Source organism: Erythrolamprus reginae, chromosome Z, assembly GCF_031021105.1.
Source record: "Erythrolamprus reginae isolate rEryReg1 chromosome Z, rEryReg1.hap1, whole genome shotgun sequence".
Taxonomy (NCBI): domain Eukaryota; kingdom Metazoa; phylum Chordata; class Lepidosauria; order Squamata; family Dipsadidae; genus Erythrolamprus; species Erythrolamprus reginae.
The window spans coordinates 70,459,008-70,482,053 of NC_091963.1; the positions used below are offsets into that span (position 1 = coordinate 70,459,008).

At 40.0% G+C, this 23,046-nt stretch overlaps 1 protein-coding gene across 3 annotated transcripts in view; it reads right to left on the reverse strand.

Annotated features, from left to right (window-relative positions):
• Nucleotides 1-23,046, reverse strand: part of BBS9 (Bardet-Biedl syndrome 9) — a 606,911-nt gene that overhangs the window by 243,846 nt on the left and 340,019 nt on the right. For all 3 annotated transcript variants that reach the window (XM_070726313.1, XM_070726315.1, XM_070726314.1), the window contains exons 14-16: nt 16,336-16,440; nt 11,726-11,866; nt 11,530-11,625 (exon numbers count right to left, since the gene is read on the reverse strand). In XM_070726313.1, coding sequence (XP_070582414.1) covers nt 11,530-11,625; nt 11,726-11,866; nt 16,336-16,440 — 342 coding nt within the window. The remainder of the gene's footprint in view (nt 1-11,529; nt 11,626-11,725; nt 11,867-16,335; nt 16,441-23,046) is intronic.

The following is a 23,046-nucleotide window of genomic DNA, read 5'->3' on the forward strand; positions in this document are numbered from 1 at the left end:
TCAGGACTCTTCGTTGCTTTTTCACGCCTTTGAAACCAAAGCAGAGCAACGTGTGTGTGTGTGTCTCACTTTGTTGGAAGAAGAAGGGGTGTGAAGTTTCTTCACAGCTGCTGACTAAGTACTTAATGACTGCTTAATGGAAATTGTACAGCCTACCCGGTTGTTTTGGGAAGAGTGCTCTTTGCAATACAAAAAGAGTGCTTAGTTTATTTTGACTTTTGTAATAAAGAACATTGTTTTGAATTTTCAAATGTGTGTGTATCTGAAATTTGTATCCTTGAATTTTCGGGAGGATCCTATCAGAGAGCCTGGCAGAACATATATAGAATATATGTTTTATATATGATTCGACACAAAATGTAACCCTTCCCTGGTACAGAGCTGAAGGGATTGGATACTGTAGCCTAGAGGATAATTCTCTGCCTTACAAGGCAAAGGTTGCAGGTTCAAGTCCCAGTGGGTATGGCTAGCTGATGAGGCCAAAATAAGGCCGAAATAGATCTATCCTAGTCTCCCTTAATTTTCAAATTCAGCTTAAACATGTGACATATATATATATATATATATATATATATATATATATATATATATTTTTGTTTTCGTAAATTTTCACGGGTATATGTATGTAGATTGTTCTGAGTTCGGGTTTTGCCCTGTGTAATATTTTGCATGTCTATGAGACGTTTTGGTGAAATCACATTCACCATCATCAGGCTGAAGTTTCAAGCTTCGTGCTGTTGTAAAATGGAATATCCATATTTACAACAGCACGAAGCTTAAAACTTCAGCCTGATGATGGTGAATGTGATTTCACCAAAACGTCGCATAGACACTCAAAATATTACACGGGGCAAAACCCGAACTCAGAACAATCTACACACACACACACACACACACACACACACACATATATATATGTTTTTTTATGTTGGATCACCCTGGTATATTGAAGGAACGTCACAGCTCCTTTTTGCCTCTAGGTCCAACCCAGGACCATTACAAGGCAGTTAATTTATTATTTATAGCCGACAACTATATTATGTATGTGTCAAATGTTTTTTTACCTGGAATTTTAAAATTAAGGGAGACTAGGATGGTCCCATTTCGGCCTTGTTCTGGCCTCATCAGCTAGCCACACCCTTCCTTACTGGGATTTGATCCGGTGGACTCTGCCTTGTAAGGCAGAGAATTAACAATTTGAGCTATCAGATCAGATCCCTTCCAGCTGTGTACCAGGGAGGGGCTATACAGAATATAGTTGTCGGCTATAAATAATAAATTAACTGCCTTGTAATGGTCCTGAGTTGGACCTAGAGGCAAAAAGGAGCTGTGACGTTCCTTCAATATACCAGGGTGATCCGACATAAAAAAACATATAGCCCCTCCCTGGTACACAGCTGGAAGGGATCTGATCTGATAGCTCAAATTGCTAATTCTCTGCCTTACAAGGCAGAGTCCACCGGATCAAATCCCAGTAAGGAAGGGTGTGGCTAGCTGATGAGGCCAGAACAAGGCCGAAATGGGACCATCCTAGTCTCCCTTAATTTTAAAATTCCAGCTAAAAAAACATTTGACACATACAGAATATAGTTGTCGGCTATAAATAATAAATTAACTGCCTTGTAATGGTCCTGGGTTGGACCTAGAGGCAAAAAGGAGCTGTGACGTTCCTTCAATATACCAGGGTGATCCGACATAAAAAAACATATAGCCCCTCCCTGGTACACAGCTGGAAGGGATCTGATCTGATAGCTCAAATTGCTAATTCTCTGCCTTACAAGGCAGAGTCCACCGGATCAAATCCCAGTAAGGAAGGGTGTGGCTAGCTGACGAGGCCAGAACAAGGCCGAAATGGGACCATCCTAGTCTCCCTTAATTTTAAAATTCCAGCTAAAAAAACATTTGTCTCACACACACACACACACACACACACACACACACACATATATATATAAATTTTCAAATTCAGCAAACACACACACATACACATATATATCTGTCACATGTTTTTTTGCTGAATTTGAAAATTAAGGGAGACTAGGATAGATCTATTTTGGCCTTATTTTGGCCTCATCAGCTAGCCATACCCACTGGGACTTGAACCTGCAACCTTTGCCTTTGCCTTGTAAGAGAATTATCCTCTAGGCTATAGTATCCAATCCCTTCAGCTCTGCACCAGGGAAGGGTTACAAATTTTTGTGTCAAATCACCCTGGTGTATTGAAGGAACATCACAAGCTCCTTATTTGCCTCTCGGCCCAACTCAGGGCCATTTCCAAGGCAGTTAATTTTATTGATAGCCGACAATTCTATCTGTATATAATATATACAATGTAATGTATTAATATCAACATTCAAGTTATAAATATTATAAAATTTATCACAATAATCACGATATTACAGAAAGAAAAAACAGCAGCAAAAAAGCAGAAAGCAGAAAAAGAAAGTCTCAGAGGAATCGAAGATCTCTGAAAAATCAAAATTATTTTATCAATCCAATCTTTAGTTCATTCAGTCCTTTTCGGTCCTTAGTTTCCTCTTAAATTAGATAGCAAAATCTATTATCAGTTCAAATTTTATTATCAGAGCAGGAAAGAAAAAAGAAAATAAAACCATGCCGTTCTGTAGAAGTATTTTTGTCCAAGATGTCAGCCGTTGTTTTTCAGGGTTTTTTTTAATTGCACTTCCTCTATTAAGTCTTCTGTAGTCTCAAAAGAAAAAGTAAATTCAATAAACACAATCCAATACACACAATCCAAATAGTCATTTCTCTTCTCTTCTCTAGTATCGCCTGGTCTTATTCAGTGCTTTAAGTCCTGCCAGCAAAGTTTCTTTCATTTACGATCCCGTTTTAGCTCGCCGCTTTTTGGAGGGGAAAAGATGGCAGTTTCTTCCCTCCTCCCTTGCTAGCCCTTTCTCTTTAATAGACACACATCCAAGGCTCTGTTCCAAAGATTGCACCTCTGATCTTCCTTGTCTATTCAGATCAAATTCCTGGTGAATCTTCTCACAAAATTGTGCTACACATTCATGCTGCTAAATAATTGCTAAAAATCCTCCAGCTGGAAGCACGTTCTAGTCGCCATTACGCACCATTCCTCATTCGATTGATCTCTCTGGGGATTTTTCTGGTCCATCCATCAGACTGCCATCTCGAAATCAGCTACCAGGAGTCTCCCATCTTCTGACACCCTCCCTCGGGATCTATGACTTCTGAGAAGCTTATCGATCGGCCAAAAGTGTCAAGTGTTTTATGGAGCTCTGCTCCACACCATCCACCCTGCTTCACAGCTGGCTCCGCTCCCCAGCCCATAGATTTTCTATGGATTCAGTCAGGAAAGTTTGATGGCCAACAAAGCACAATAATCCCAGGGTCATTGAACCAAGTTTTGGTGCTTTTGGCAGTGTGAGAAGGTGCCAAGTCCTGCTGGAAAATAAAGTCAGCAACCCCATAAAGCTCATCTGTGGAAGGAAGCATGAAGTGCTCCAAAATCTCCTGGTAGACAGCTGCATTGATTCTGGACTTAATGAAGCACAGTGGACCAACAGTAAGCAGTTGGTTCTGCAAATCAACACAAACTGTGGAAACATAACAGTGGACTTTAAGCATTTTTCAGTGTGTGCCTTTCCATTCTTCCTCCATACTCTGGGTCCTTAGTTTCGAAATAAGATGCAAAAGTTTCCACAGTCTATTGAAAGCAATTAAATAAGTCCAGGAAGGCCAGAATGATTGTACCATCTCCTTCCTGAGACCTCCAAAGATCATAGACAAGTATGACTGAAGAGAGATTAGTCATTACTTGGACCTAACAACAAACTCTCTCCTGGGAAGCCTTAACCAACCAGCAGGGGCATGGATCCAGGTAGCTGAACCCACAGCTGTTCTATTCTGGACCTACAAAGATTGAATACAAAGGAGGAATCTATGCACTGATGTTTCAAATCAATCTTTTTATATAGAAAGCATCATTTATACAAGCCAAAGTCATGCATGTGAGTTCACCTTGGTAGCTTCTCAGTGAGAGGAGCTAAGAGATAACAGTCCAGTGGCTAGGCTGCTGCTGAAGAACAAAGCTAATTGCACATTCCTTTATGAGATAAAGAATCTCCAGTTTCATTGACTTACAGTTATTGCTTTCCAGCCTCTTCACAGACAGGACACTTTTACTCCAAGGATTTTTAACAGAGAAATAACAGTTGGCTAGCGTAACATGGCTGGAACCCACAAACATCAACTGACTCCATTACAAAATGTTGAAACTCCACCCCGAATTTCCCATCAGCTACCCTTAAATACCTATTGGGAGTAATCAACAATTCCCTAGAGTTAAAAACCTACCAACTACTTCCTTTTCCTATGCAAATATTTTTGTCTTTTTCTTAGCCTTCTAAAGCGGGCATCTAACAAAAGCTCATAGTCTTCCTCCTCCTCTAAGTCAGACCGTACTGTCATTGGCATATTTATTTATTTATTTTATTTATTAGATTTTTATGCCGCCCTTCTCCTTAGACTCAGGGTGGCTGACAACATGTCAGCAAAAGCACTTTTTAACAGAGCCAGCATATTGCTCCCACAACCCGGGTCCTCATTTTACCCACCTCGGAAGGATGTAAGGCTGAGTCAACCTTGAGCTGGTGATGAGATTTGAACCGCTGACCTACAGATCTACAGTCAACTTCAGTGGCTTGCAGTACAGCACTATACCTGCTGCGCCACCCCGGCTCATATCTGCCAATTCTGGTGGTCCTTCAGGTTCATCTAGGTCTAGTTATCCCTCACTATCTGCATCAGTTGACAGCACCACTGGCCCAGGATACCAAGAGGGGCCTGGGTCATCCTCCTCAGAGTTAGTCGAGGACCACTCACAACAACAGCCAAAGAACTCTATCCACTTCCTCAAGAATAACTATCTTGAACTCCAGATAATAAAGCTCAAAGCCCAGATAATAAGGCTCAAGTCCATCTCTCTCCTCCAAAGGATCTATGCAGTAGATTGAATAGACTGATCTATTCAATCATCAAGCAAGGTTTTCTGACAGATGGCAAGAATATTCCTCACAGTGACCCTGCAAGGGCTTTCCAGCTTCTCTTTAAACAGGAAGGATCTGGTCATCCAAAACAGGGCCACTGATCTGTAGATACAACGAGGACAAAGAAATATACTTTCTATCCTTATTGATGCAAGGTAAAATTTAAAATTAGCACTTATATGTTCTTGGTTAACCTTACTGTTCATTTTTATCCAGTGGCATTCTAGGTTTTTCTTATGAATATTACATTAATCAGGCATATTATGAACCATGTTTCATTTTCTGTGCACAGTGAAATAATTTTCTCCATAACTAGATGCTTTATGCATGTGGTTACCATTGAAGTGTAATGTAACATGGTAATATGAATTTTACCATCAATGTCAATTGTGCACTATTGGCAATGGACACTAGAGAAGATGACCAGTTTGCCCAACACCAGCTAATGTGGAACAGGGGTAAGTAGAAGAAAAGGATGCAACAACTAGAAAAACTGTAGAATATGATGTGTAAGTAGGATAGAAAGGAATGGGTTTTGGTAGAAAAATGTTCAAGCAATTTTGGCTGCAAGAAATTTTAACATATTTCCAGATCTTTGATGCAAATTGACTATGATGGCATACATTGAATAATAAATAAGCCACATTCTTAAATTAAAACAAAATCAATCACATACATATGTGTGTGTGTGTGTGTGTGCGTGCGTGCACATATGCATAAACGTTTTGTGTGTGTGTATGTATGTGTGTGTGTTTATGTATCTATATATACCGTATATACCCGAGTATAAGCCGACCCGAGTATAAACCGAGGCACCAATTTTTGCCACAAAAACTGGGAAAACGTATTGACCCGAGTATAAGCCGAGGTTAGAAAATGCAGTGGCTACTGGTAACTTATAAAAATGGAAAACAATAAAATTACATTAATTGAGACATGTTTTAGAATATTTATTTTAAAGAAAACCAGTAAACTAGCTCTGTAAATTTAAAAGAGGGTAAACAAATTAACAATATTAACAATAAATTAAAAAGTAAAAAAAGTAGCTCGATCAGGAACAAAGCTAAAACCTAAGAGTTAAAATCCTTCAAAACTGGATTCCTTCTCATCATTAATTGGATTTACATTATTGTTCTGTTTTTATATATGCTGTGAGCCACCCTGAGTCCTTGGAGAGGGATTGCATACAAATCCAATTAAATAAATAAATAAACAAACAAACAAACAAATAAGTGTATCCAAAGAAGAGCTTCAGCATTAGCTGCTGTGAGGTTATCAGCATAGAAAACCAAATAGATAGATAGATAGATAGATAGATAGATAGATAGATAGATTAGATAGATAGATAGATAGATAGATATAGATAGAAAGATAGATAGACAGACAGACAGACAGACAGAAAAATAGATAGATAGATAGATAGATAGAAATAGATACAGATAGATAGATAGATAGATAGAAAAATAGTTAGATAGAAAAATAGATAGATAGAAATAGATACAGATAGATAGATAGATGATAGATAGATAGATAGATAGATAGATAGATAGATAGATAGACAGATAGATATAGATAGACAGACAGACAGACAGACAGACAGACAGATAGAAAAATAGATAGATAGATAGATAGATAGATAGATAGATAGATAGATAGATAGATAGAAAGAAATAGATACAGATAGATAGATAGACAGATAGGAAAAAGAATTCCTGTCTAGCTCTGCCTCATAACACATTATTAGATCCTATCCAAGCAAGGACAGCAACTACCACAAAATACCATTTTTTAAACAGTTTAAATCCTTTCAAAGGAGGGGGAGGAGAATCTGACAGCAGGGGGCCTTTTTAATCCGACTCACCATTGCAAATGGCTGCCTTCTTTGCTTGAGCTAGGGAGAGGAACTACGGCGTGCGAGAGGGGACAAAAGCTGGTGCCTCCTCGCTCTGGCTCAAGCAATGGCGCCCTCGTGTGGTGACTTTGTCAATGACCCGAGTATAAGCCGAGGCTGTGTTTTTCAGCCCATTTTTGGGGCTAAAAAACTCGGCTTATACTCGAGTATATACGGTATATATAAATTAGGCAAAGAAACAATGATTGTTAAAGTAATTATTTCTACATATGCATAGGAACATTGTTAATATAACTACATGCTGGCTTTTCTTTACCATGGATATGATCACAGTTCTATCTATTAAATATAATAATTTATGAATACCATCTGAATGGGGCTCAGAATTCAAGCATTGATCTTTTCATGCAAAAACATGCTTAATATAAGAATAATTTTATAGTGTTCTAGCCATGGATGGATTTGTTATAGCATATACCATACTTTTTGGAGTATAAGACACACCTTTTTCCTCCCTAAAAGAGGCTGATAATTTGGGTGTTTCATACTCTCAATGTAACTTCCCCCCTTCCCCAGCCCTAACTAGCTGCTAACGATCTTCCCAGCTCTTACCTTGCAGGGTCTTTCATTGTTTCTCTCTGCGAAGAATGTTATCCAAGCCTTAAGTCTTTTCAGGGTGTTTTTCATTGCTCTAACTTGCTCTGAATAAGTTTCTTTCCAGCCCGAACCAGGTGCTAACAATGTTCCCAGCATTTCCCAGCTTGCAAGCTCTTTCATTGTTACTCTCTGCAAAGAATGTTTTCCAAACCCTGTCTTTGTAGGGTTCTTTTCATTCTCTATTTGCTTTGAATGTTTTTTTCCAGCCCTAACATGGTACTAACAATGTTCCCAGCTCTTAACAGCTTGCAAGTTCTTTCATTGTTACTCACTGTGAAGAATGTTTTCCAAGCCCTAAGTCTTTGCAAATTTTTCCCCATTGTTCCAAATGTTTCTTTCCAACCCTAAGCAGGTGCTAACGATGTTCCCAGCTCTTACTGGTTTGCAAGCTCTTTCAGTGTTACTCTGTGAAGAATGTTTTCCAAGCCCTATCTTTGCAGGGTTCTTTCCATTGCTCTACTTGCTCTGAATGCAGGTGCTAATGATGTTAACAGCTTTTACTGGCTTGCAAACTCTTTCGTTATTACTCTCTCCAAATAAAGTTTCTTTAAAGCCCTAACCAAGGAATAAAATGATGTGCTGAAGCTGACCAGACTAAGGATGCTAGCCAGATGAATACCTGGTAAGCAGATTCTTTTCCCTATTTTCTTCCCCAAAAATTAAGGTGCGTCTTATACTCCAGTGAGTCTTATACTCAGAAAAATACGGTATTAATCAAACAAAATGCTAAAATTAACTATACAGTGATCCCTCGATTTTCGCAGGTTCAAACTTCGCAAAACGGCTATACCACGGTTTTTAAAAAAATATTAATTTAAAAATACTCCACGGTTTTTTTTCTATACCACGGTTTTTCCCGCCCAATGACGTCATACGTCATCACCAAACTTTTGTCTGTCATTGCTGATTGGCCGAAATCTCGGCCAATCAGCTTTGTCATCGCAAAAATTTCACCCAACAATGCTGATGGACAGAAATCTCGGCCAATCAGTGGTGTTATCCCAGCGTGCATTGGTACTTTTACAACTTATTAAAACTTGTTGGAAGATGGCTCCTAAACATTGCACGCGGAGTGGAGGCGGCGACACTAAAAAGAGCAGGAAGATGCTGACAATTAAGGAGAAAATTGAACTTTTGGACATGCTAAAAGAGGGACGCTCTTATGCAGATGTTGGTCGGCATTATGGGATCAACGAATCGAGTGTGCGATACATTCGGAAAGATGAAAAGAAGATAAGGCAAACTTCTATGATAACATTCAACAAGGCAGCAAAAAGGATGGTGACGCCTAGAAACAAACGCCTTATGAAAATGGAAGCTGCTTTGTCCATGTGGGTACAAGACTGCCATAAAAAGAGCATTGCTTTGGATACCAATACCATATGGACAAAGTCACAGCAACTCTACACCCGTCTTGCAAACACAGAAGGAGGCGATGCAGATGAGGGAAAAGAAGATGTTGATGAAGGTGCTGATGACTCAGAAGACCCCCAGCCATCAACATCCACTGCTTCTCCGGCCCCATCTACATTCACAGCAAGTAAAGGGTGGTTTGATAAATTTCAACAGCGCTATGGCCTGAGGAGTGTGTCATTGCACGGAGAAGCTGCCTCAGCAGATACAGGTGCAGCTGAGCAGTACGTCCATGGCATGTTTAAAGACATAATTGAAGAAGGGGCCTACCTTCCAGAACAGGTGTTCAACATGGACGAAACAGGCCTGTTCTGGAAGAGGATGCCTTCACGGACTTTCTTAATGCAAGATGAAGCCAAAGACCCTGGTTTTAAGGCCCAGAAAGATCGGGTAACTTTGATCATGTGTGGAAATGCAGCAGGCTTCATGATGAAGCCAGGGCTAATTTATAAGTCCCGAAATCCAAGAGCCCTCAAGAACAGAAATAAGAATTCATTTCCAGTGTACTGGATGCATAATCCTAAAGCATAGATTACAAAAGCCATCAGTGCTTCATCCCACAGGTGAAGGATTATTTGGCTTGCAAAGGACTCAATTTCAAAGTGCTTCTCCTAATGGACAATGCTGGAGGCCATGATGACCTGGCACATGAACATGATGGAGTACAAGTCAAATTCTTGCCACCAAACACCACATCGCTTATCCAGCCGATGGATCAAGGTGTTATCCGCGCATTTAAGGCACTGTACACGCGCAATTCCCTTGGAAGCCTCGTGGAAGCAATGGACACTGATGAAAACTGCACATTGAAGGGCTACTGCCGTCAGTACACGATTGCATCGTGTCTGAAGAACATTCAGAATGCCCTAATGGATATGAAGTCACAGACAATGAATGCCTGCTGGAAGAAATTGTGGCCAGAAGTGGTGCATGATTACAAGGGATTTGCTCCCGAAGAAATTCAACATGCTGCAGTCCAGAAATCTGTGAAGCTGGCACAGGCACTGGGTGGAGAAGGCTTCAGTGACATGACACCAGATGAAGTCCATGGGTTGCTTGATGAGCATGGCCTACCACTGACAGACAAAGATCTGGAGGAGCTGACCAGGTCAGCGAGTGAAGAAGAGGAAGAAGAGGAAGCTGAACAAGCTGAAGAAGAAGATGTTGGCCTAACGCTTGAGCGGCTTGCAGAAGTGCACAGAACTGCTGCACATCTCCAACAGATTGTGGAAGTTTGGGATCCCAACATGACTCGCTCTATACAATTTAAGGCCTCCCTTGACAACATCACTGCACCATACAGAGCCATGTTAGCCCAGAAAAAGAAACTGCGCCAACAATTGCCCATAACTATGTTCATCACGAAAACCAAAAGGTCTGTCACACCATCACCTTCAGCGTCCATTGTAGAAGTGCCCGATGAAATGGTGATAGAAGAAGATCCCTAGTTATCCTAGTTATGCTAATATTTTTTGCAAATAACCCCCCCCCCAAAAAAAAATTGTTCATAAATAATAATAATTTATAACTATCAGGATGACTACGTGTCTTATTCAATGGTGAGTACAGGTACAGGTACAGTACAGTACAGTACTGTACAGTAATGGGAAGGGGAAATGGTAATTAAGGGGATGGGAAATGATAATTTATGGGTTAAAAGTGTTGGGACTGAGTGACATAGAAGAATGAATGAATGAGTGAATGAATGAATATTGTACCTGTATGTAAATCACCCACACACACACACCTGTGTGTGTGTGTGTTTGTGTGTGAACTCTTGAACCATTTTCAAACACAGGTGAGGGCTGGGTTTTTTTATTCTGTCATTATTTAAGTGCTTTTACCATACTGTATGCTTTCAATCAAGAGTCACTTCTCTCTCTCTTTCTCTCTCTTTCCTGTCATTCTCTGCTTCAATCATTTTCTCATTTCTCTTTTTTCCTCCCTTTTTTCTATCATTTCTCTCTCTCTCTCTCTACCTTCCACTCTCGCCCCTCTTGCTCTTTCTCTCTCTTTCTCCCTCTCTCTCTCCCTCTCTTCTTTCCATCTCGCTCTGTCTGTTGCTCTCTGTGAGAACGCCTGTCCCGCCTCCTGCAGCCCCCTCGCTGACAGCTGGGACGAAAGCGCTCTCAGCCAAGGGACTACGAGAGGGGTGGGGCAGGCATTCTCAAAGCACTCAGAGCAGCTAGCGGCCAAATGAGGAGGCTGAGAAGCCATAGCCGCCAGCGCTGCTGCAGGAGGACTCGTGCCCCAAGAAAGCCGGTGAGAGGGGCGAATCGGGCGGGCGGGGGGTAGTGGCGAGGAGGCTGGAGGCGCTGGGTGGGTGGCCAACATTAAAAACAATCTTTGCCAGCCTCCGCACTTTCGTCGCTCCCCGCCTCCAACTTCAAGCCCTTGCGCGGCCTGGGAAAAGGGTGCGCATGCGCAGGTGGTGTTTTTACTTCCGCACCGCTACTTTGTGGAAATTCAACTTTCGCGGGAGGTCTTGGAAGCACTGTATCTAGATTTTAGGAATAGCTCCTGTATAATTCAATACAAATCCCAACACTGAATTATTTCAATTAATCAGATACTCACGAGAAGTTTTTGAAGCAAGTAAAGTGATTCTGGAGCCAGCTAATAATTGAAATCCTAAAACATTAAGTTGATCTTTATCAATTTGATCAGCAAAGTCTACATGAAAAAGGAAAAAATACAGTTTATATAATTTCTTCCAAATTTCCTTCTTTATTGCAGGCATATTCTTATTAAGAAGGCTGTTTGATTTTTTTACCTGGAAAAAGAGTAATAAGGCTGACTGTAGGTTTGTTGGTATCAATAGTTAACTTCTGTATTGCTGTTTTTGAAGGCTGAGCAGGAAAACAAACCAGCCGCAATGGCAACTGGAATTTGCATTGGGCAATCCTTTGTGCACCTGAAATAAATCAAATATATATGTATAAACGCATATACAGTACATAGGAACAGATAATAATGCATCTCTAAGTTTGATCCTTGATTTTTTATTTAATTTAAAAGGGAAAGAGAAAATTTTGCTGCAAAGTTATATTTTCAATAATACAACACAAGGGAGTGCGACATGGTCACCAGCCCGGCGAGATGAAATCTTCAGCACTACAGTAGGAGGATATCCGAATCCCTGCCGTTTGGGGGTGCCAATTCTATCGAATCGCCCAAAGCCTCCCTGAAGGGGAGGTGAAGAAGGGGATTTGGCAAAGGGTCCGTTTTGGGGTCGGCATATCCTACGGACAGACTGCCTGGAGCCTCCACCGGCAGTGGTGCGAAGCCGCTTCGGTCACCATAGCCGCGGCTCAACTGCGTATCAGGAAGAGAAGTGCTAGTATGTTGGAAGTCATCTGGAAAGAAGAAAGGAATTTCTAAAGAGTTGTGCTGGAGGTGGAATAGAAGAAAATTGAGAGTTGTGTTGAATGATTTGCCATATTTTTTTCTTTTTAAAGAGAACTATTTTTTGAATAAGAGGAAAGAGATACAAGGAAGCTGAACAAGGTGGCTAATTAGTACTATTCAATGTCTATTGACTGGATTAGAAAGCGATAGTTAAGACACAGGTGGCAGCTTTTGGATGCTTAGTTTGATTGGATGCTTAGTTTAAATTGCTTAAATTTTGGAATCCTTCCTTTCCTCTTTGGACTATACATTTTAAAATTTGAATTAAAACCTTTTTTTCCTTGTGGATTAATGGTGCTGCCATATATTGGAAGAAGGTCTGCTGGTGGGAGAATTATTTGCTTACTTAATTAACATCTGTTGTTTGGCCTTGGGAAAAAAAAGAGAACTTAACTGGAGAACAGACATTCTTTAAAAAGCTGATAAGAGAACCTTGATCTTGGTAACTGTGAGTTGGACTTGAAGTTTGAATGAACTTTCTGGAAAAAAAATCCTTGAAGTTGCATTACATCATGAAATTGGTGGAAGTAACATATCAGGCTATTCAAAATAATTTTTCCTTTTCTAAATAGCTGGAATATAAAAGTTCTTTCTGCAGATATGGAGAAATTGGAGATCCAGGAGATTAGAGAAATTTTTAATGATATTTGAGGAATTGTGAATGAATTCAGAGAATCAATTGGAGACTGTACAGGAATCACTATAGAAACAAAAGAAGTGAATGATTTAAAGAAGAAAAGAGGAGCAGAGGATTCTGCGGAACAACTAAAAGGATGTGGAAAACAAGATATGGGCAAGATGGAAAATGGACTGATTAAAGGAGATGTTAAATTGGATGACTCGGTTATTTTAACAAATGACTGTATTAAAAGCATTAAGAATTGTTTGGTCAATGATCGGGCTGTTGATTACATGTCTTACTATGAGCATATTGAAATTAGCACTAAAGGAAAATTGAAAGGATGTGATTGGGAGACAGGGGTTGACCAGACTGAAAAAGAATGTAACACTGAAAGTGACTGGGTGAAAAAATATAAAAAGCTCATATTCATTAAAAATGAAGGTGTCCAGATAAGAAATAGAAAGAATAAAATGGAAAAGGAGACTAAAAGGGAATATAAAACAATTAAAAAGAAAGGGGTTTGGTTCAGAGTTCTGCTCGGATTTACAAAATTGGAGTTTGAGAAGGGTTGATTAAGTTTGGAATTTTTCTTAATTGTTTTGTTTAATTTTAATTATTATTTTGAATTAGATATATGAACTTAGGAATTGATTATTGGTATTATTAGTATTTATTATAATAAAATACTGATTTAGATTATTAAAGACTGATTGAAGCTAGAGAATATTTAGAAACTTTTTTTCTTTCTTAAAATGATTGAAATTGATTGATATTTAAGATTAACAATTAAGTAAGAAATGTAGATAAGCATTAATTAGTTAATGGGTTGAAATAATCTGAAAAATTTGAGAAAGGTACTATTTAGAGGAGGGGAAGAATTCTGAAATTTTTGTGTTATTATTTATTTTATTTATTTATTAATCAGATTTGTATGCCGCCCCTCTCCGCAGACTCGGGGCGGCTCACAGCAATAACAATACAATGTAAACAAATCTAATATTTAAGTTAATTTAAAACCCCAATTTAGAAACCAATCATACATACTAGCATATCATGCATAAATTTTATAAGCCTAGGGGGAGGGAAAGTATCAATTCCCCTATGCCTGACAACAGAGGTAGGTTTTAAGGAGCTTACGAAAGGCTAGGAGGGTGGGGGCAACTCTGATATCTGGGGGGAGTTGGTTCCAAAGGGTCGGGGCCGCCACAGAGAAGGCTCTTCCCCTGGGTCCTGCCAAACAACATTGTTTAGTTGACGGGACCCAGAGAAGGCCAACTCTGTGGGACCTAACTGGTCGCTGGGATTCGTGCGGCAGAAGGCGGTTCCGGAGATATTCTGTTCCAGTGCCATGAAGGGCTTTATAGGTCATAACCAACACTTTGAATTGTGACCGGAAACTGATCGGCAACCAATGCAGACTGCGGAGTGTTGGTGTGACATGGGCGTATTTAGGAAAGCCCATGATAGTTCTCGCAGCTGCATTCTGCACGATCTGAAGTTTCCCAACACTTTTCAAAGGTAGCCCCATGTAGAGAGCATTACAGTAGTCGAGCCTCGAGGTGATGAGGGCATGAGTGACTGTGAGCAGTGACTCCCGGTCCAAATAGGGCCGCAACTGGTGCACCAGGCGAACCTGGGCAAACGCCCCCCTCGCCACAGCTGAAAGATGTTTCTCTAATGTGAGCTGTGGATCGAGGAGGACGCCCAAGTTGCGGACCCTCTCTTAGGGGGTTAGTGATTCCCCCCCAGAGTAATGGACGGACAGATGGAATTGTCCTTGGGAGGCAAAACCCACAGCCACTCCATCTTATCAGGGTTGAGTTTGAGTCTGTTGACACCCATCCAGACCCCAACAGCCTCCAGGCACCGGCACATCACTTCCACTGCTGTAAAGCAGTGTATCATCAGATGTAAAGCTGGGTATCATCTGCATGTTGATGATACCTCACCCCATGACCTTGGATGATCTCACCCAGTGGTTTCATGCAGATATTAAATAGTAGGGGGGAGAGGACTGACCCCTGAGGCACCCCACAAGGGAGCGACCTGACTGTTGAGGGCCTAGATAATTGGCTTCTTCCAAGGACCGCTGGAGCTGGAGCGCCACCACCTTCTCAACAACCTTCCCCATAAAGGGAAGGTTGGAGACTGGTCGATAGTTGTTGAGAATGGCTGGGTCCAGGGAAGGCTTCTTGAGGAGGGGGCACACAAGTGCCTCCTTGTAGGGATCTGGGAAGGACACCCTCCCCAAAGAAGCGTTGACAATCTCCTGCACCCAGCTCCGTGTCACCTCCCTGCTGGCCGAAACCAGCCAGGAGGGACACGGATCCAGTAAACAGGTGGCGGAACTCACAGCCCCAATAGCCTTGTCCACTTCATCAGGTGTCACCAGATCAAACTCTTCCCAGACAGGTGGACAAGTACGTACCCCAGTCACCTCGACTGACTCGTTGTCAGTCGACTCTGTATTCCAATTGGTGTCAAGGTCTGCTCGGATCCGAGCAATTTTATCAGCGAAAAACGTGTCAAAATCCTCGGCACCACTCTGCAAGGGCTCCCCAACTCCCCCTTGATTAAGAAGGGAGCGGGTCATCCTAAACAGAGCGGCCGGGCGGGATTCTGCTGATGCAATCAAGGCGGCATAATACGCGCATCTTGACGCCTTGAGCGTCACTTTGTAAGTCTTAACGTGAGCTCTTACAAGTGTTTGATCGGATTCGGACTTACTCTTCCTCCATCGCTTCTCTAGACGTCTCTTCTGGCGTATTATGCTTTGTTTTTTTAATTTCTTTTTGCTAACATTTGATTGGTTATACAAGGTTTTTTTAGTTTATAGAAAAGTGTATATAAAAAAGGAAGGAAGTACTATGGCATAATGGTTAATAAATTAGAATTATGATTGTTGTCATACTTTTTGAAGGAACATTAAGGAGGGAATTTAATCAAAAGAAAATGTATGTACTGGATGACAAAACTAGAAAAACTGCAACTTTTTTGATGATTGATGTCAGTTACTAACAAAATACTGCATTTTATTTATGGAAAATTAGATGGTATACTACATTGTTTGAATGTATGTTGAAAGGGGAATAAAATTACCTTTAAAAAAAATTCAACACAAAATACAAAGTGGTTTTAAGGTCATAAAAAGATCATATGGCTTCAGTCCCATATGTGGATTAGTACCCATCCCCACATAAAGAAAAACCAAGGTAAAATTAAGATGAATATTTTATTTTATAGTTAACAATAGTTTCTACAAGGATATTAAGACACACATTTTTATATATAGAATTATTTTAAAATAAATTATTGTAAATGTTACCATTTCTTTACATTTTCTAATAATTTACCTGTGGTTGTATGGTATGATGCTATAACACTGCCTTCCAAATCTGTGGGTAGGTAATTCTCTTTTTGAAAAGCAGAAAGTACAACTGTTTTAGATACAGAAGATTCTGGGAACACAAGCAGAACAATGAAAAGGTTACATTGGAAAGACTGAGAAATTTGTCTATGAAATTATAATAAAGAAACATTAGTTCAGTCGCAACTCACTACTCATTCATTTTTTATCCTATAATGAAAAGGGCATGTGGTACTATTTACATGTCTTTTTAATATTAAAAAAACAGTATATAATTGTAAAAAACCTGAAATTATTGAAATTTGTCAAATATTTTATTCAAAATCATAATTAGTTTATTAGAACTAATTATTCAAACTATTCAAACTAATTATTAAAACATTATATGAACATGAACAGCAAAATGTTCCAGTATTAATTGGAATTAATTATGCAGCATAGTAAACTACTTTTTAAAAAACATTACATGCAATAGAATCTTTTTACTAATTATGAGACACCAAAATAATAACAACTTTAAGGAATACACAGCTCTGAAGCTATCTCACTGCCTTTGGCTTAACTGTAATAGAGATGGTTCCTTAGTGCAGCTGTGGCACAGAATGAAGATCTTTTGCCTGGGACAGCAGGACCCATTGTAGCCTTATTCTTTAGATCAGATCCAGCTAGAGACATGCCAGACAGGACCCCAAGGGCTCCAAACTAAAAATATTGTCTTTCTCTAAATAGAGTTTAATTAATCTCCCTTATCCCTTCAAAAAAAAGTTGAAATACAGTAGTTGAAATTTGGGAAATTTTTATAAAACATTTTATGACATAAAAATAATCAGAAAAAGGATATGCAGCATAATACAAAATGACATAAAACATTTTCTGTGTTGATGTTTGACTGGGCTATAGTTCAGATTGAGCTATTTTCAAGGCAGCTACATCTTTGAATATATCCCACCTTTTCCAATGAAGGCAATATATTAGAAGCTTTGTTACTGTTCGGTGCGATGAGGAATCTGATAAGGAATTATTTCTGAAAGCATGACCGAGATCATGCTTCAGAAATAGATTGTCAGTAAATAATTAAACTTTAATAACGTCAGAATACATCCTGGGCCCGCCAGATGGACCTGAGATGCTGGTGCGCTGTTTGGTGGGAGTGCTCAGCATCGGAGGATCTGCCGGGTGAAGGACTTGGATAGAGAGGCTGGGCCAGCTGTGGCTGTTGATGAGGAGGCCCGCGAGAGGAGAGAAGATCGGGGAGAATATTGAGGCGACGCCGAGGCCGGGTTGAGAGCGTTTGGAGGCCCTGCAGTACCGTTTGGGGGACAGAGAGCAAGAGATGCCGCCTGGAAATCAGCGACACCATCGGAAGCATATTAAGGGGCGACAGTGAGAACCCAGGGTCCGGTGGGAGCCGAGAAGCCGGAGGCAGAACCGGGATAGAGAGAGAAGACCTGGGAGTGTCGGCCAGTGGCAGCAGCCAGCATCAAAGAGCTAGGGAACAGGGCAATTAACATCTAGAAGAGGATATTTTATCCAGGATTTGGACATTCCCCCACGGAACATTGAACAATTTAACAAACCAGAACTTAGCAATTGAGAACTTGATGCTACTTTGCTGCTGCCTTATCTGTTTTTTTATTAATTGAACTTTTGAATTATCTCTTATATTCTATATACTTTTATGTTATGTTTTAAATAATTAATATGTACAATTTTAGGGGTTATTAAGTAGTATTAATCACTGATGGGCTTTTAATTATAAATCTTTTACATTTTTAGCTAATTTATTGGGGGGTAAATAGATGGATAATTGGGGTGGATGGGGTGATATGGATGGAATGAATGATTGGGGTGGGTGGGATGATATGCAATGTTTCCTCTAATTTTTTTTCAGTGTGGGCGGAAAAGTATAGTGACTGAGCAGCATAGAAGTAATAAATAAATAAATAAATAAATAAATAAATATTCATGCCTGAGCGCCTGATTTTTTTTCACAGATGTCACCTAAGACACCTTATTGCGTAATTATTTGGGGCTCAGTCCTGGGCACAATAAGGTCCCTTCCCACTATGTTATTCTGTTATTTTATATTTCAATTAATATCATTATCCTCTTATAAATCCAGTTAGGCCATCATGCCTACTCCTCCTTTTTATACATTCTTCTTAAAAGAAACAAAAAACCCTTATACAACTTTTTCCTAATTAGGAAAAAAAAATTCCCTTCTTTTTTATTAAAAGAAATAATAAAACAAAACCAAAATCTATTACTATTAAAACTAAAACAACCAGAAAAACCAAAAACACAACTATTAATAAATCCATGCTTTAAAATCTTCATTTATTAAATATTTATCATAGTACTATAGTAATCTAATAATACTATGAAAATCTATCTGAACACCAATGCATCAATTAATATATTTCCATATTTACTTTTCTATAATTTCATTCAATATTTCCAAGCTCAATTACTTTTCAGGCACTTAGCATTTACTATTATTAACTTTCATCAATCCTCTACATTTCCAAGTATATTTTAAATTCATAATGCAAACTCATAAAACCATACAGTACATATCATAAACCCCTTATTTATCCTATGTATCTTCCATTAATTTTACCTATGTAATTCTATATAGTTCTAAAATTCTAATCCAATTTTATAAATTAATACATCCTAATATTAAACAACAAAATTAAATTAAAAACAAAACATAAACATATATGAATTTCAGACTTCTTCCCCCACTCTAAATAGTACATTCCCATTTTGTTTTTTACTTTAAAATAAGGTATGTGCAATGTGCATAGGGATTTGTTCATAGTTTTTTTTATAGTCCGGCCCTCCAGCAGTCTGAGGGACAGTGAACTGGTCCCTGTGTAAAAAATTTGGGGACCCCTGCCTAAATATATGTTTTACCATCAAGAAACCATGTTAACTACGATAAAACCTTGTTTTTATCTTCTTTGTTAATCAAACTAATTTGAGTGGAAATACAAAGGTATATATGCTCCCAACTAGTATATTATGTTCACAGAAGCAGGGCAGCCATCAGGAATTTTGGGGCCCCATACAGCCTAAGTGTCTGCCCCCCCCCCCCCCGTGCCATTTTAAAACTACTTTTTAAAAGTTTTTAAGAAGATGTTAGATAATCATCTGAAAATAGCTGTAAATAAAACCCGATGTTCCCAGAATTAACTTTATTCATAAGATTATGATAGCAACAATTTGACCTTAGTTTTACTGGAACTATAGAATAATCATATAATAACCGCTGATGTTACAGGCCGTATAACTATATAAAGAAGGAACTGTGAGGATAACAGTTCAAAAGGGACGGGGGTGGTGTTTGTTATGTTGTGTTGTTTTGTTGCTTGTCTTATAAAATGCAAATACAAAATTTAAACAAACAAATAAGTATATTGTAAAATGATAGATTATGTACTATCTTATTTTTTTAATGTTTACATAATAACTACTTTTTTAAAAAAAATCATCTGTCTGAAGTAGTGTAGGATTCCTGTCTAAGCAGGGGGTTGGACTAGAAGACCTCCGAGGTGCCTTCCCACTGTTATTCTATTCTAATTATCCAGGGGGTTGTGTAGTTATCAGTGGTATTAAAATAGGAGCTGTTAAAAAAAAACCAAATACAATTTCATATTGCTTCACATCTCAATATCCTTTTCGATCTAGTTTTTACGCCCATCGGTGAACGCAGGTCTGAACGAGCCCGTGGTATCCAAGTTAATTCCAAAGTACACTGCTCAAAAAAAAGTGAAGGGAACACTTAAACAACACAATATAAACTGCAAGTTGTCAATCAGTGTTGCTTCCTAAGTGGACAGTTTGATTTCACAGAAGTTTGATTTACTTGGAGTTATATTGTGTTGTTTAAGTGTTTCCTTTATTTTTTTGAACAGTGTAGATCAGGGGTCCCCAAACTTTTTACACAGGGGGCCAGTTCACTGTCCCTCAGACTGTTGGAGGGCCGGACTATTAAAAAAACGTGTGAACAAATCTCTATGCACACTGCACATACCTTATTTAAAGTAAAAAACAAAATGGGAACAAATACAATATTTAATATTTATTCTTCCTCTTTCTCTCTCTCTCCCTTTCTCTCTGTCCTTCTGTCTTTCTAATTCTCTCTCTATCTTTCTCTGTCCTCTCTTTCTCTTTCTTTCTCTCTTTCTTTCTCTCTCTTCTCTCTTTCACTCACTCTTTGTATCTCTCCCTCTTTCTCTCTCCCTCTCTCTGTCTCCTGCTTTCTCTCTCTCTCTCTCTGTCTCCTGCTTTCTCTCTCTCTCTCCCTTTCTATCTCTCTTCTTCCTTTCTCTCTCCCTCTCTATCTTTCCCTTTCTCTCCCCCCTCTCTCTTTCTTTCTCTCTCTCTTCTCTTTCTTTCTCTCTCTCTGTCCCTCTCTTTCTTTCTCTCTGTCCCTCTTTCTTTCACTCAGTCCCTCTCTTTCTTTCTTTCTCTCTGTCCCTCTCCTCGGCGGGAGGAGTCGAAAGCCACCGGGAGAAGACTCGGCTCAGCAGCAGAAGCGCCGGGCCCGCCCCCCCCATTATTCAGGCTCTCTTCGGGGTTGGGGAGTTTTTGGCGGGTGCCGGGGCCCGGGGCCCCCCAATTTTCCAATTTGCCCGGGGCCCGGGACAGCAGTCCCAGTAATACCCATCTATCGGCGGCCCTGCACAGAAGGCTTCATTTTAACAGAAGGCTGCAATTGTTTGCATGTTTCTTTGGCTATAAATCCCAACCAGCAGTGGAATTAATTAAATATCTTGCTAAATATCTGTCCAGTCACTAAAGTATCATACATTTGCTGATTCCTCTACTTCAAAGTTTCAAAATGTATATTAGGATATTACTTAATGTTCAATTTTATAAGAGTTCTGTTTTAAGAGAACTGTCTGAGACAGCTTATTTACAATGTAAATAAGAGGCTGCCACAAAGAAGGGGGAGTCAAGTTATTCTCCAGACCACCTGTAGGACAAGAAGCGGTGGGTGGAAGCTAATCAAGGAGAGAAGCAACTTAGAAGCAAGGAGTGAATGTGAGAACAATTAATCCATGGAACTACTTGCCTCTAGAAGTTGTGAATGCTCAAACACTGGAAGTTTTAAAGAAGATGTTGGATGCCTACTTGTCTGTAGGGTTTTTGCCTAAGCAGGGGGTTGGACTAGAAGACCTCCAAGGTCCCTTCCATCCTGGTTGTTAGAAAATTTTCACATTTTAAAATATCTGTACAAGCCACAAGAGACATCTCTTTAGAGGAACATCTTCCCACCTTGTAGACAATACTTCCAGAAACTGGGAATAACCATAAACAACTTCTATATGTAGTATCCAATATCCAGTATCTAGTTCTCTCTAGGACTTTCAGCTGACTTGCACCTAAGGAGGTTGTTTTGAATTTTTTTTTTTGCAAAAGCAAAACCAACATCATTTAACAGCAATTACAAATGCCTTCAATGAGAATTTAAAAAATACAATATCCAATTAGAAAAGGCCATACTTTTCTCCTTCTTTCTTCCCTGCTTCTTCCCCACGGTGGAAATCCAATCCAGTCAGTTTTAAAATCATGCCGCATTTTGGAGTGGGAGGGAGGGGGAAAATTAGCCGGCTGGGCTTTTCTCTTTCTTTCGAGGGTGGAAATCCAATCCAGTAAATTTTTAAGTCATGCCACATTTTGGAGTTGGAAGGAGGGGGGAAATTAGCCGGCTGGACTTTTCTCTTTCTCTCGAGAGTGGAAATCCAATCCAGTCAGTTTTTAAAGTCACGCCGCATTTTGCAGTTGGAGGGAGAAGGGAAATTAGCCGGCTGGGCTTTTCTCTTTCTCTTGAGGGTGCAAATCCAATCCAGTCAGTTTTAAAGTCATGCCGCATTTTGGAGTCAGGACAAATGATCAAAGTCTGGTCACCTTATTCTAATTGCCAATTCCAGCGCAGAGGTCAGACCTCCGTGCTGGAATTGGAAACTCCTGGGCAGACATCTCAAATCTCCTGTGCTATAGCGCACAACTCACGTTAGAGGGAACACTGATGATATGTATGAGACGAATGGGAATATTACAAATGGTAAATTTGGCCTAGTGGTGATGGAGAGGCAGGAGCGAAGGGGGTACCTATCTCTGGGGTGATAGAGGGTCAGAATATTCTGGTGTTGGTGGGGAGAGGCAGATATGGCGGGAGCCACAGAGCTAGTCATTCTGGGGCAAGAAGAGATCACTGCTTAAAACCAATCCCTTGTTCTGATCCCATGAGCTCAACCTGGGGAACTGGTGACAAGTGTAATCTGGGCCCTGGACTCAAGCTGCTGCTACTCAATGTCAGGTTGGTGGTAAAAAAAGCTCTCCTCATCCGGGATTTGATCCTGGAGGAGGAGGCTGACCTGGCATGTGTGACTAAAACCTGGCTGGGCCTGGAGGGAGGAGTTCCTCTCTTGGAAATTTGCCCAGCCGGGTTTCAGGTATGGCATCAGCCTTGACACCAGGGAAGGGGGAGAGCAGTGGCTTTTATAGCCATGGAGAACCTTTGCCTACATAGACTCACTGTTCCTGAGATTGTGGGTTGTGAGACCCTCCTTGTGAAGTTGGACTTAGGGGTTCAGGTGGGCTTGTTGCTCACGTACCTGCCTCCCAGCTGCTTGTCAACAGCCCTGCCTGTGCTGCTCGAGGAGGTGGCCAGATTGACAGTGGA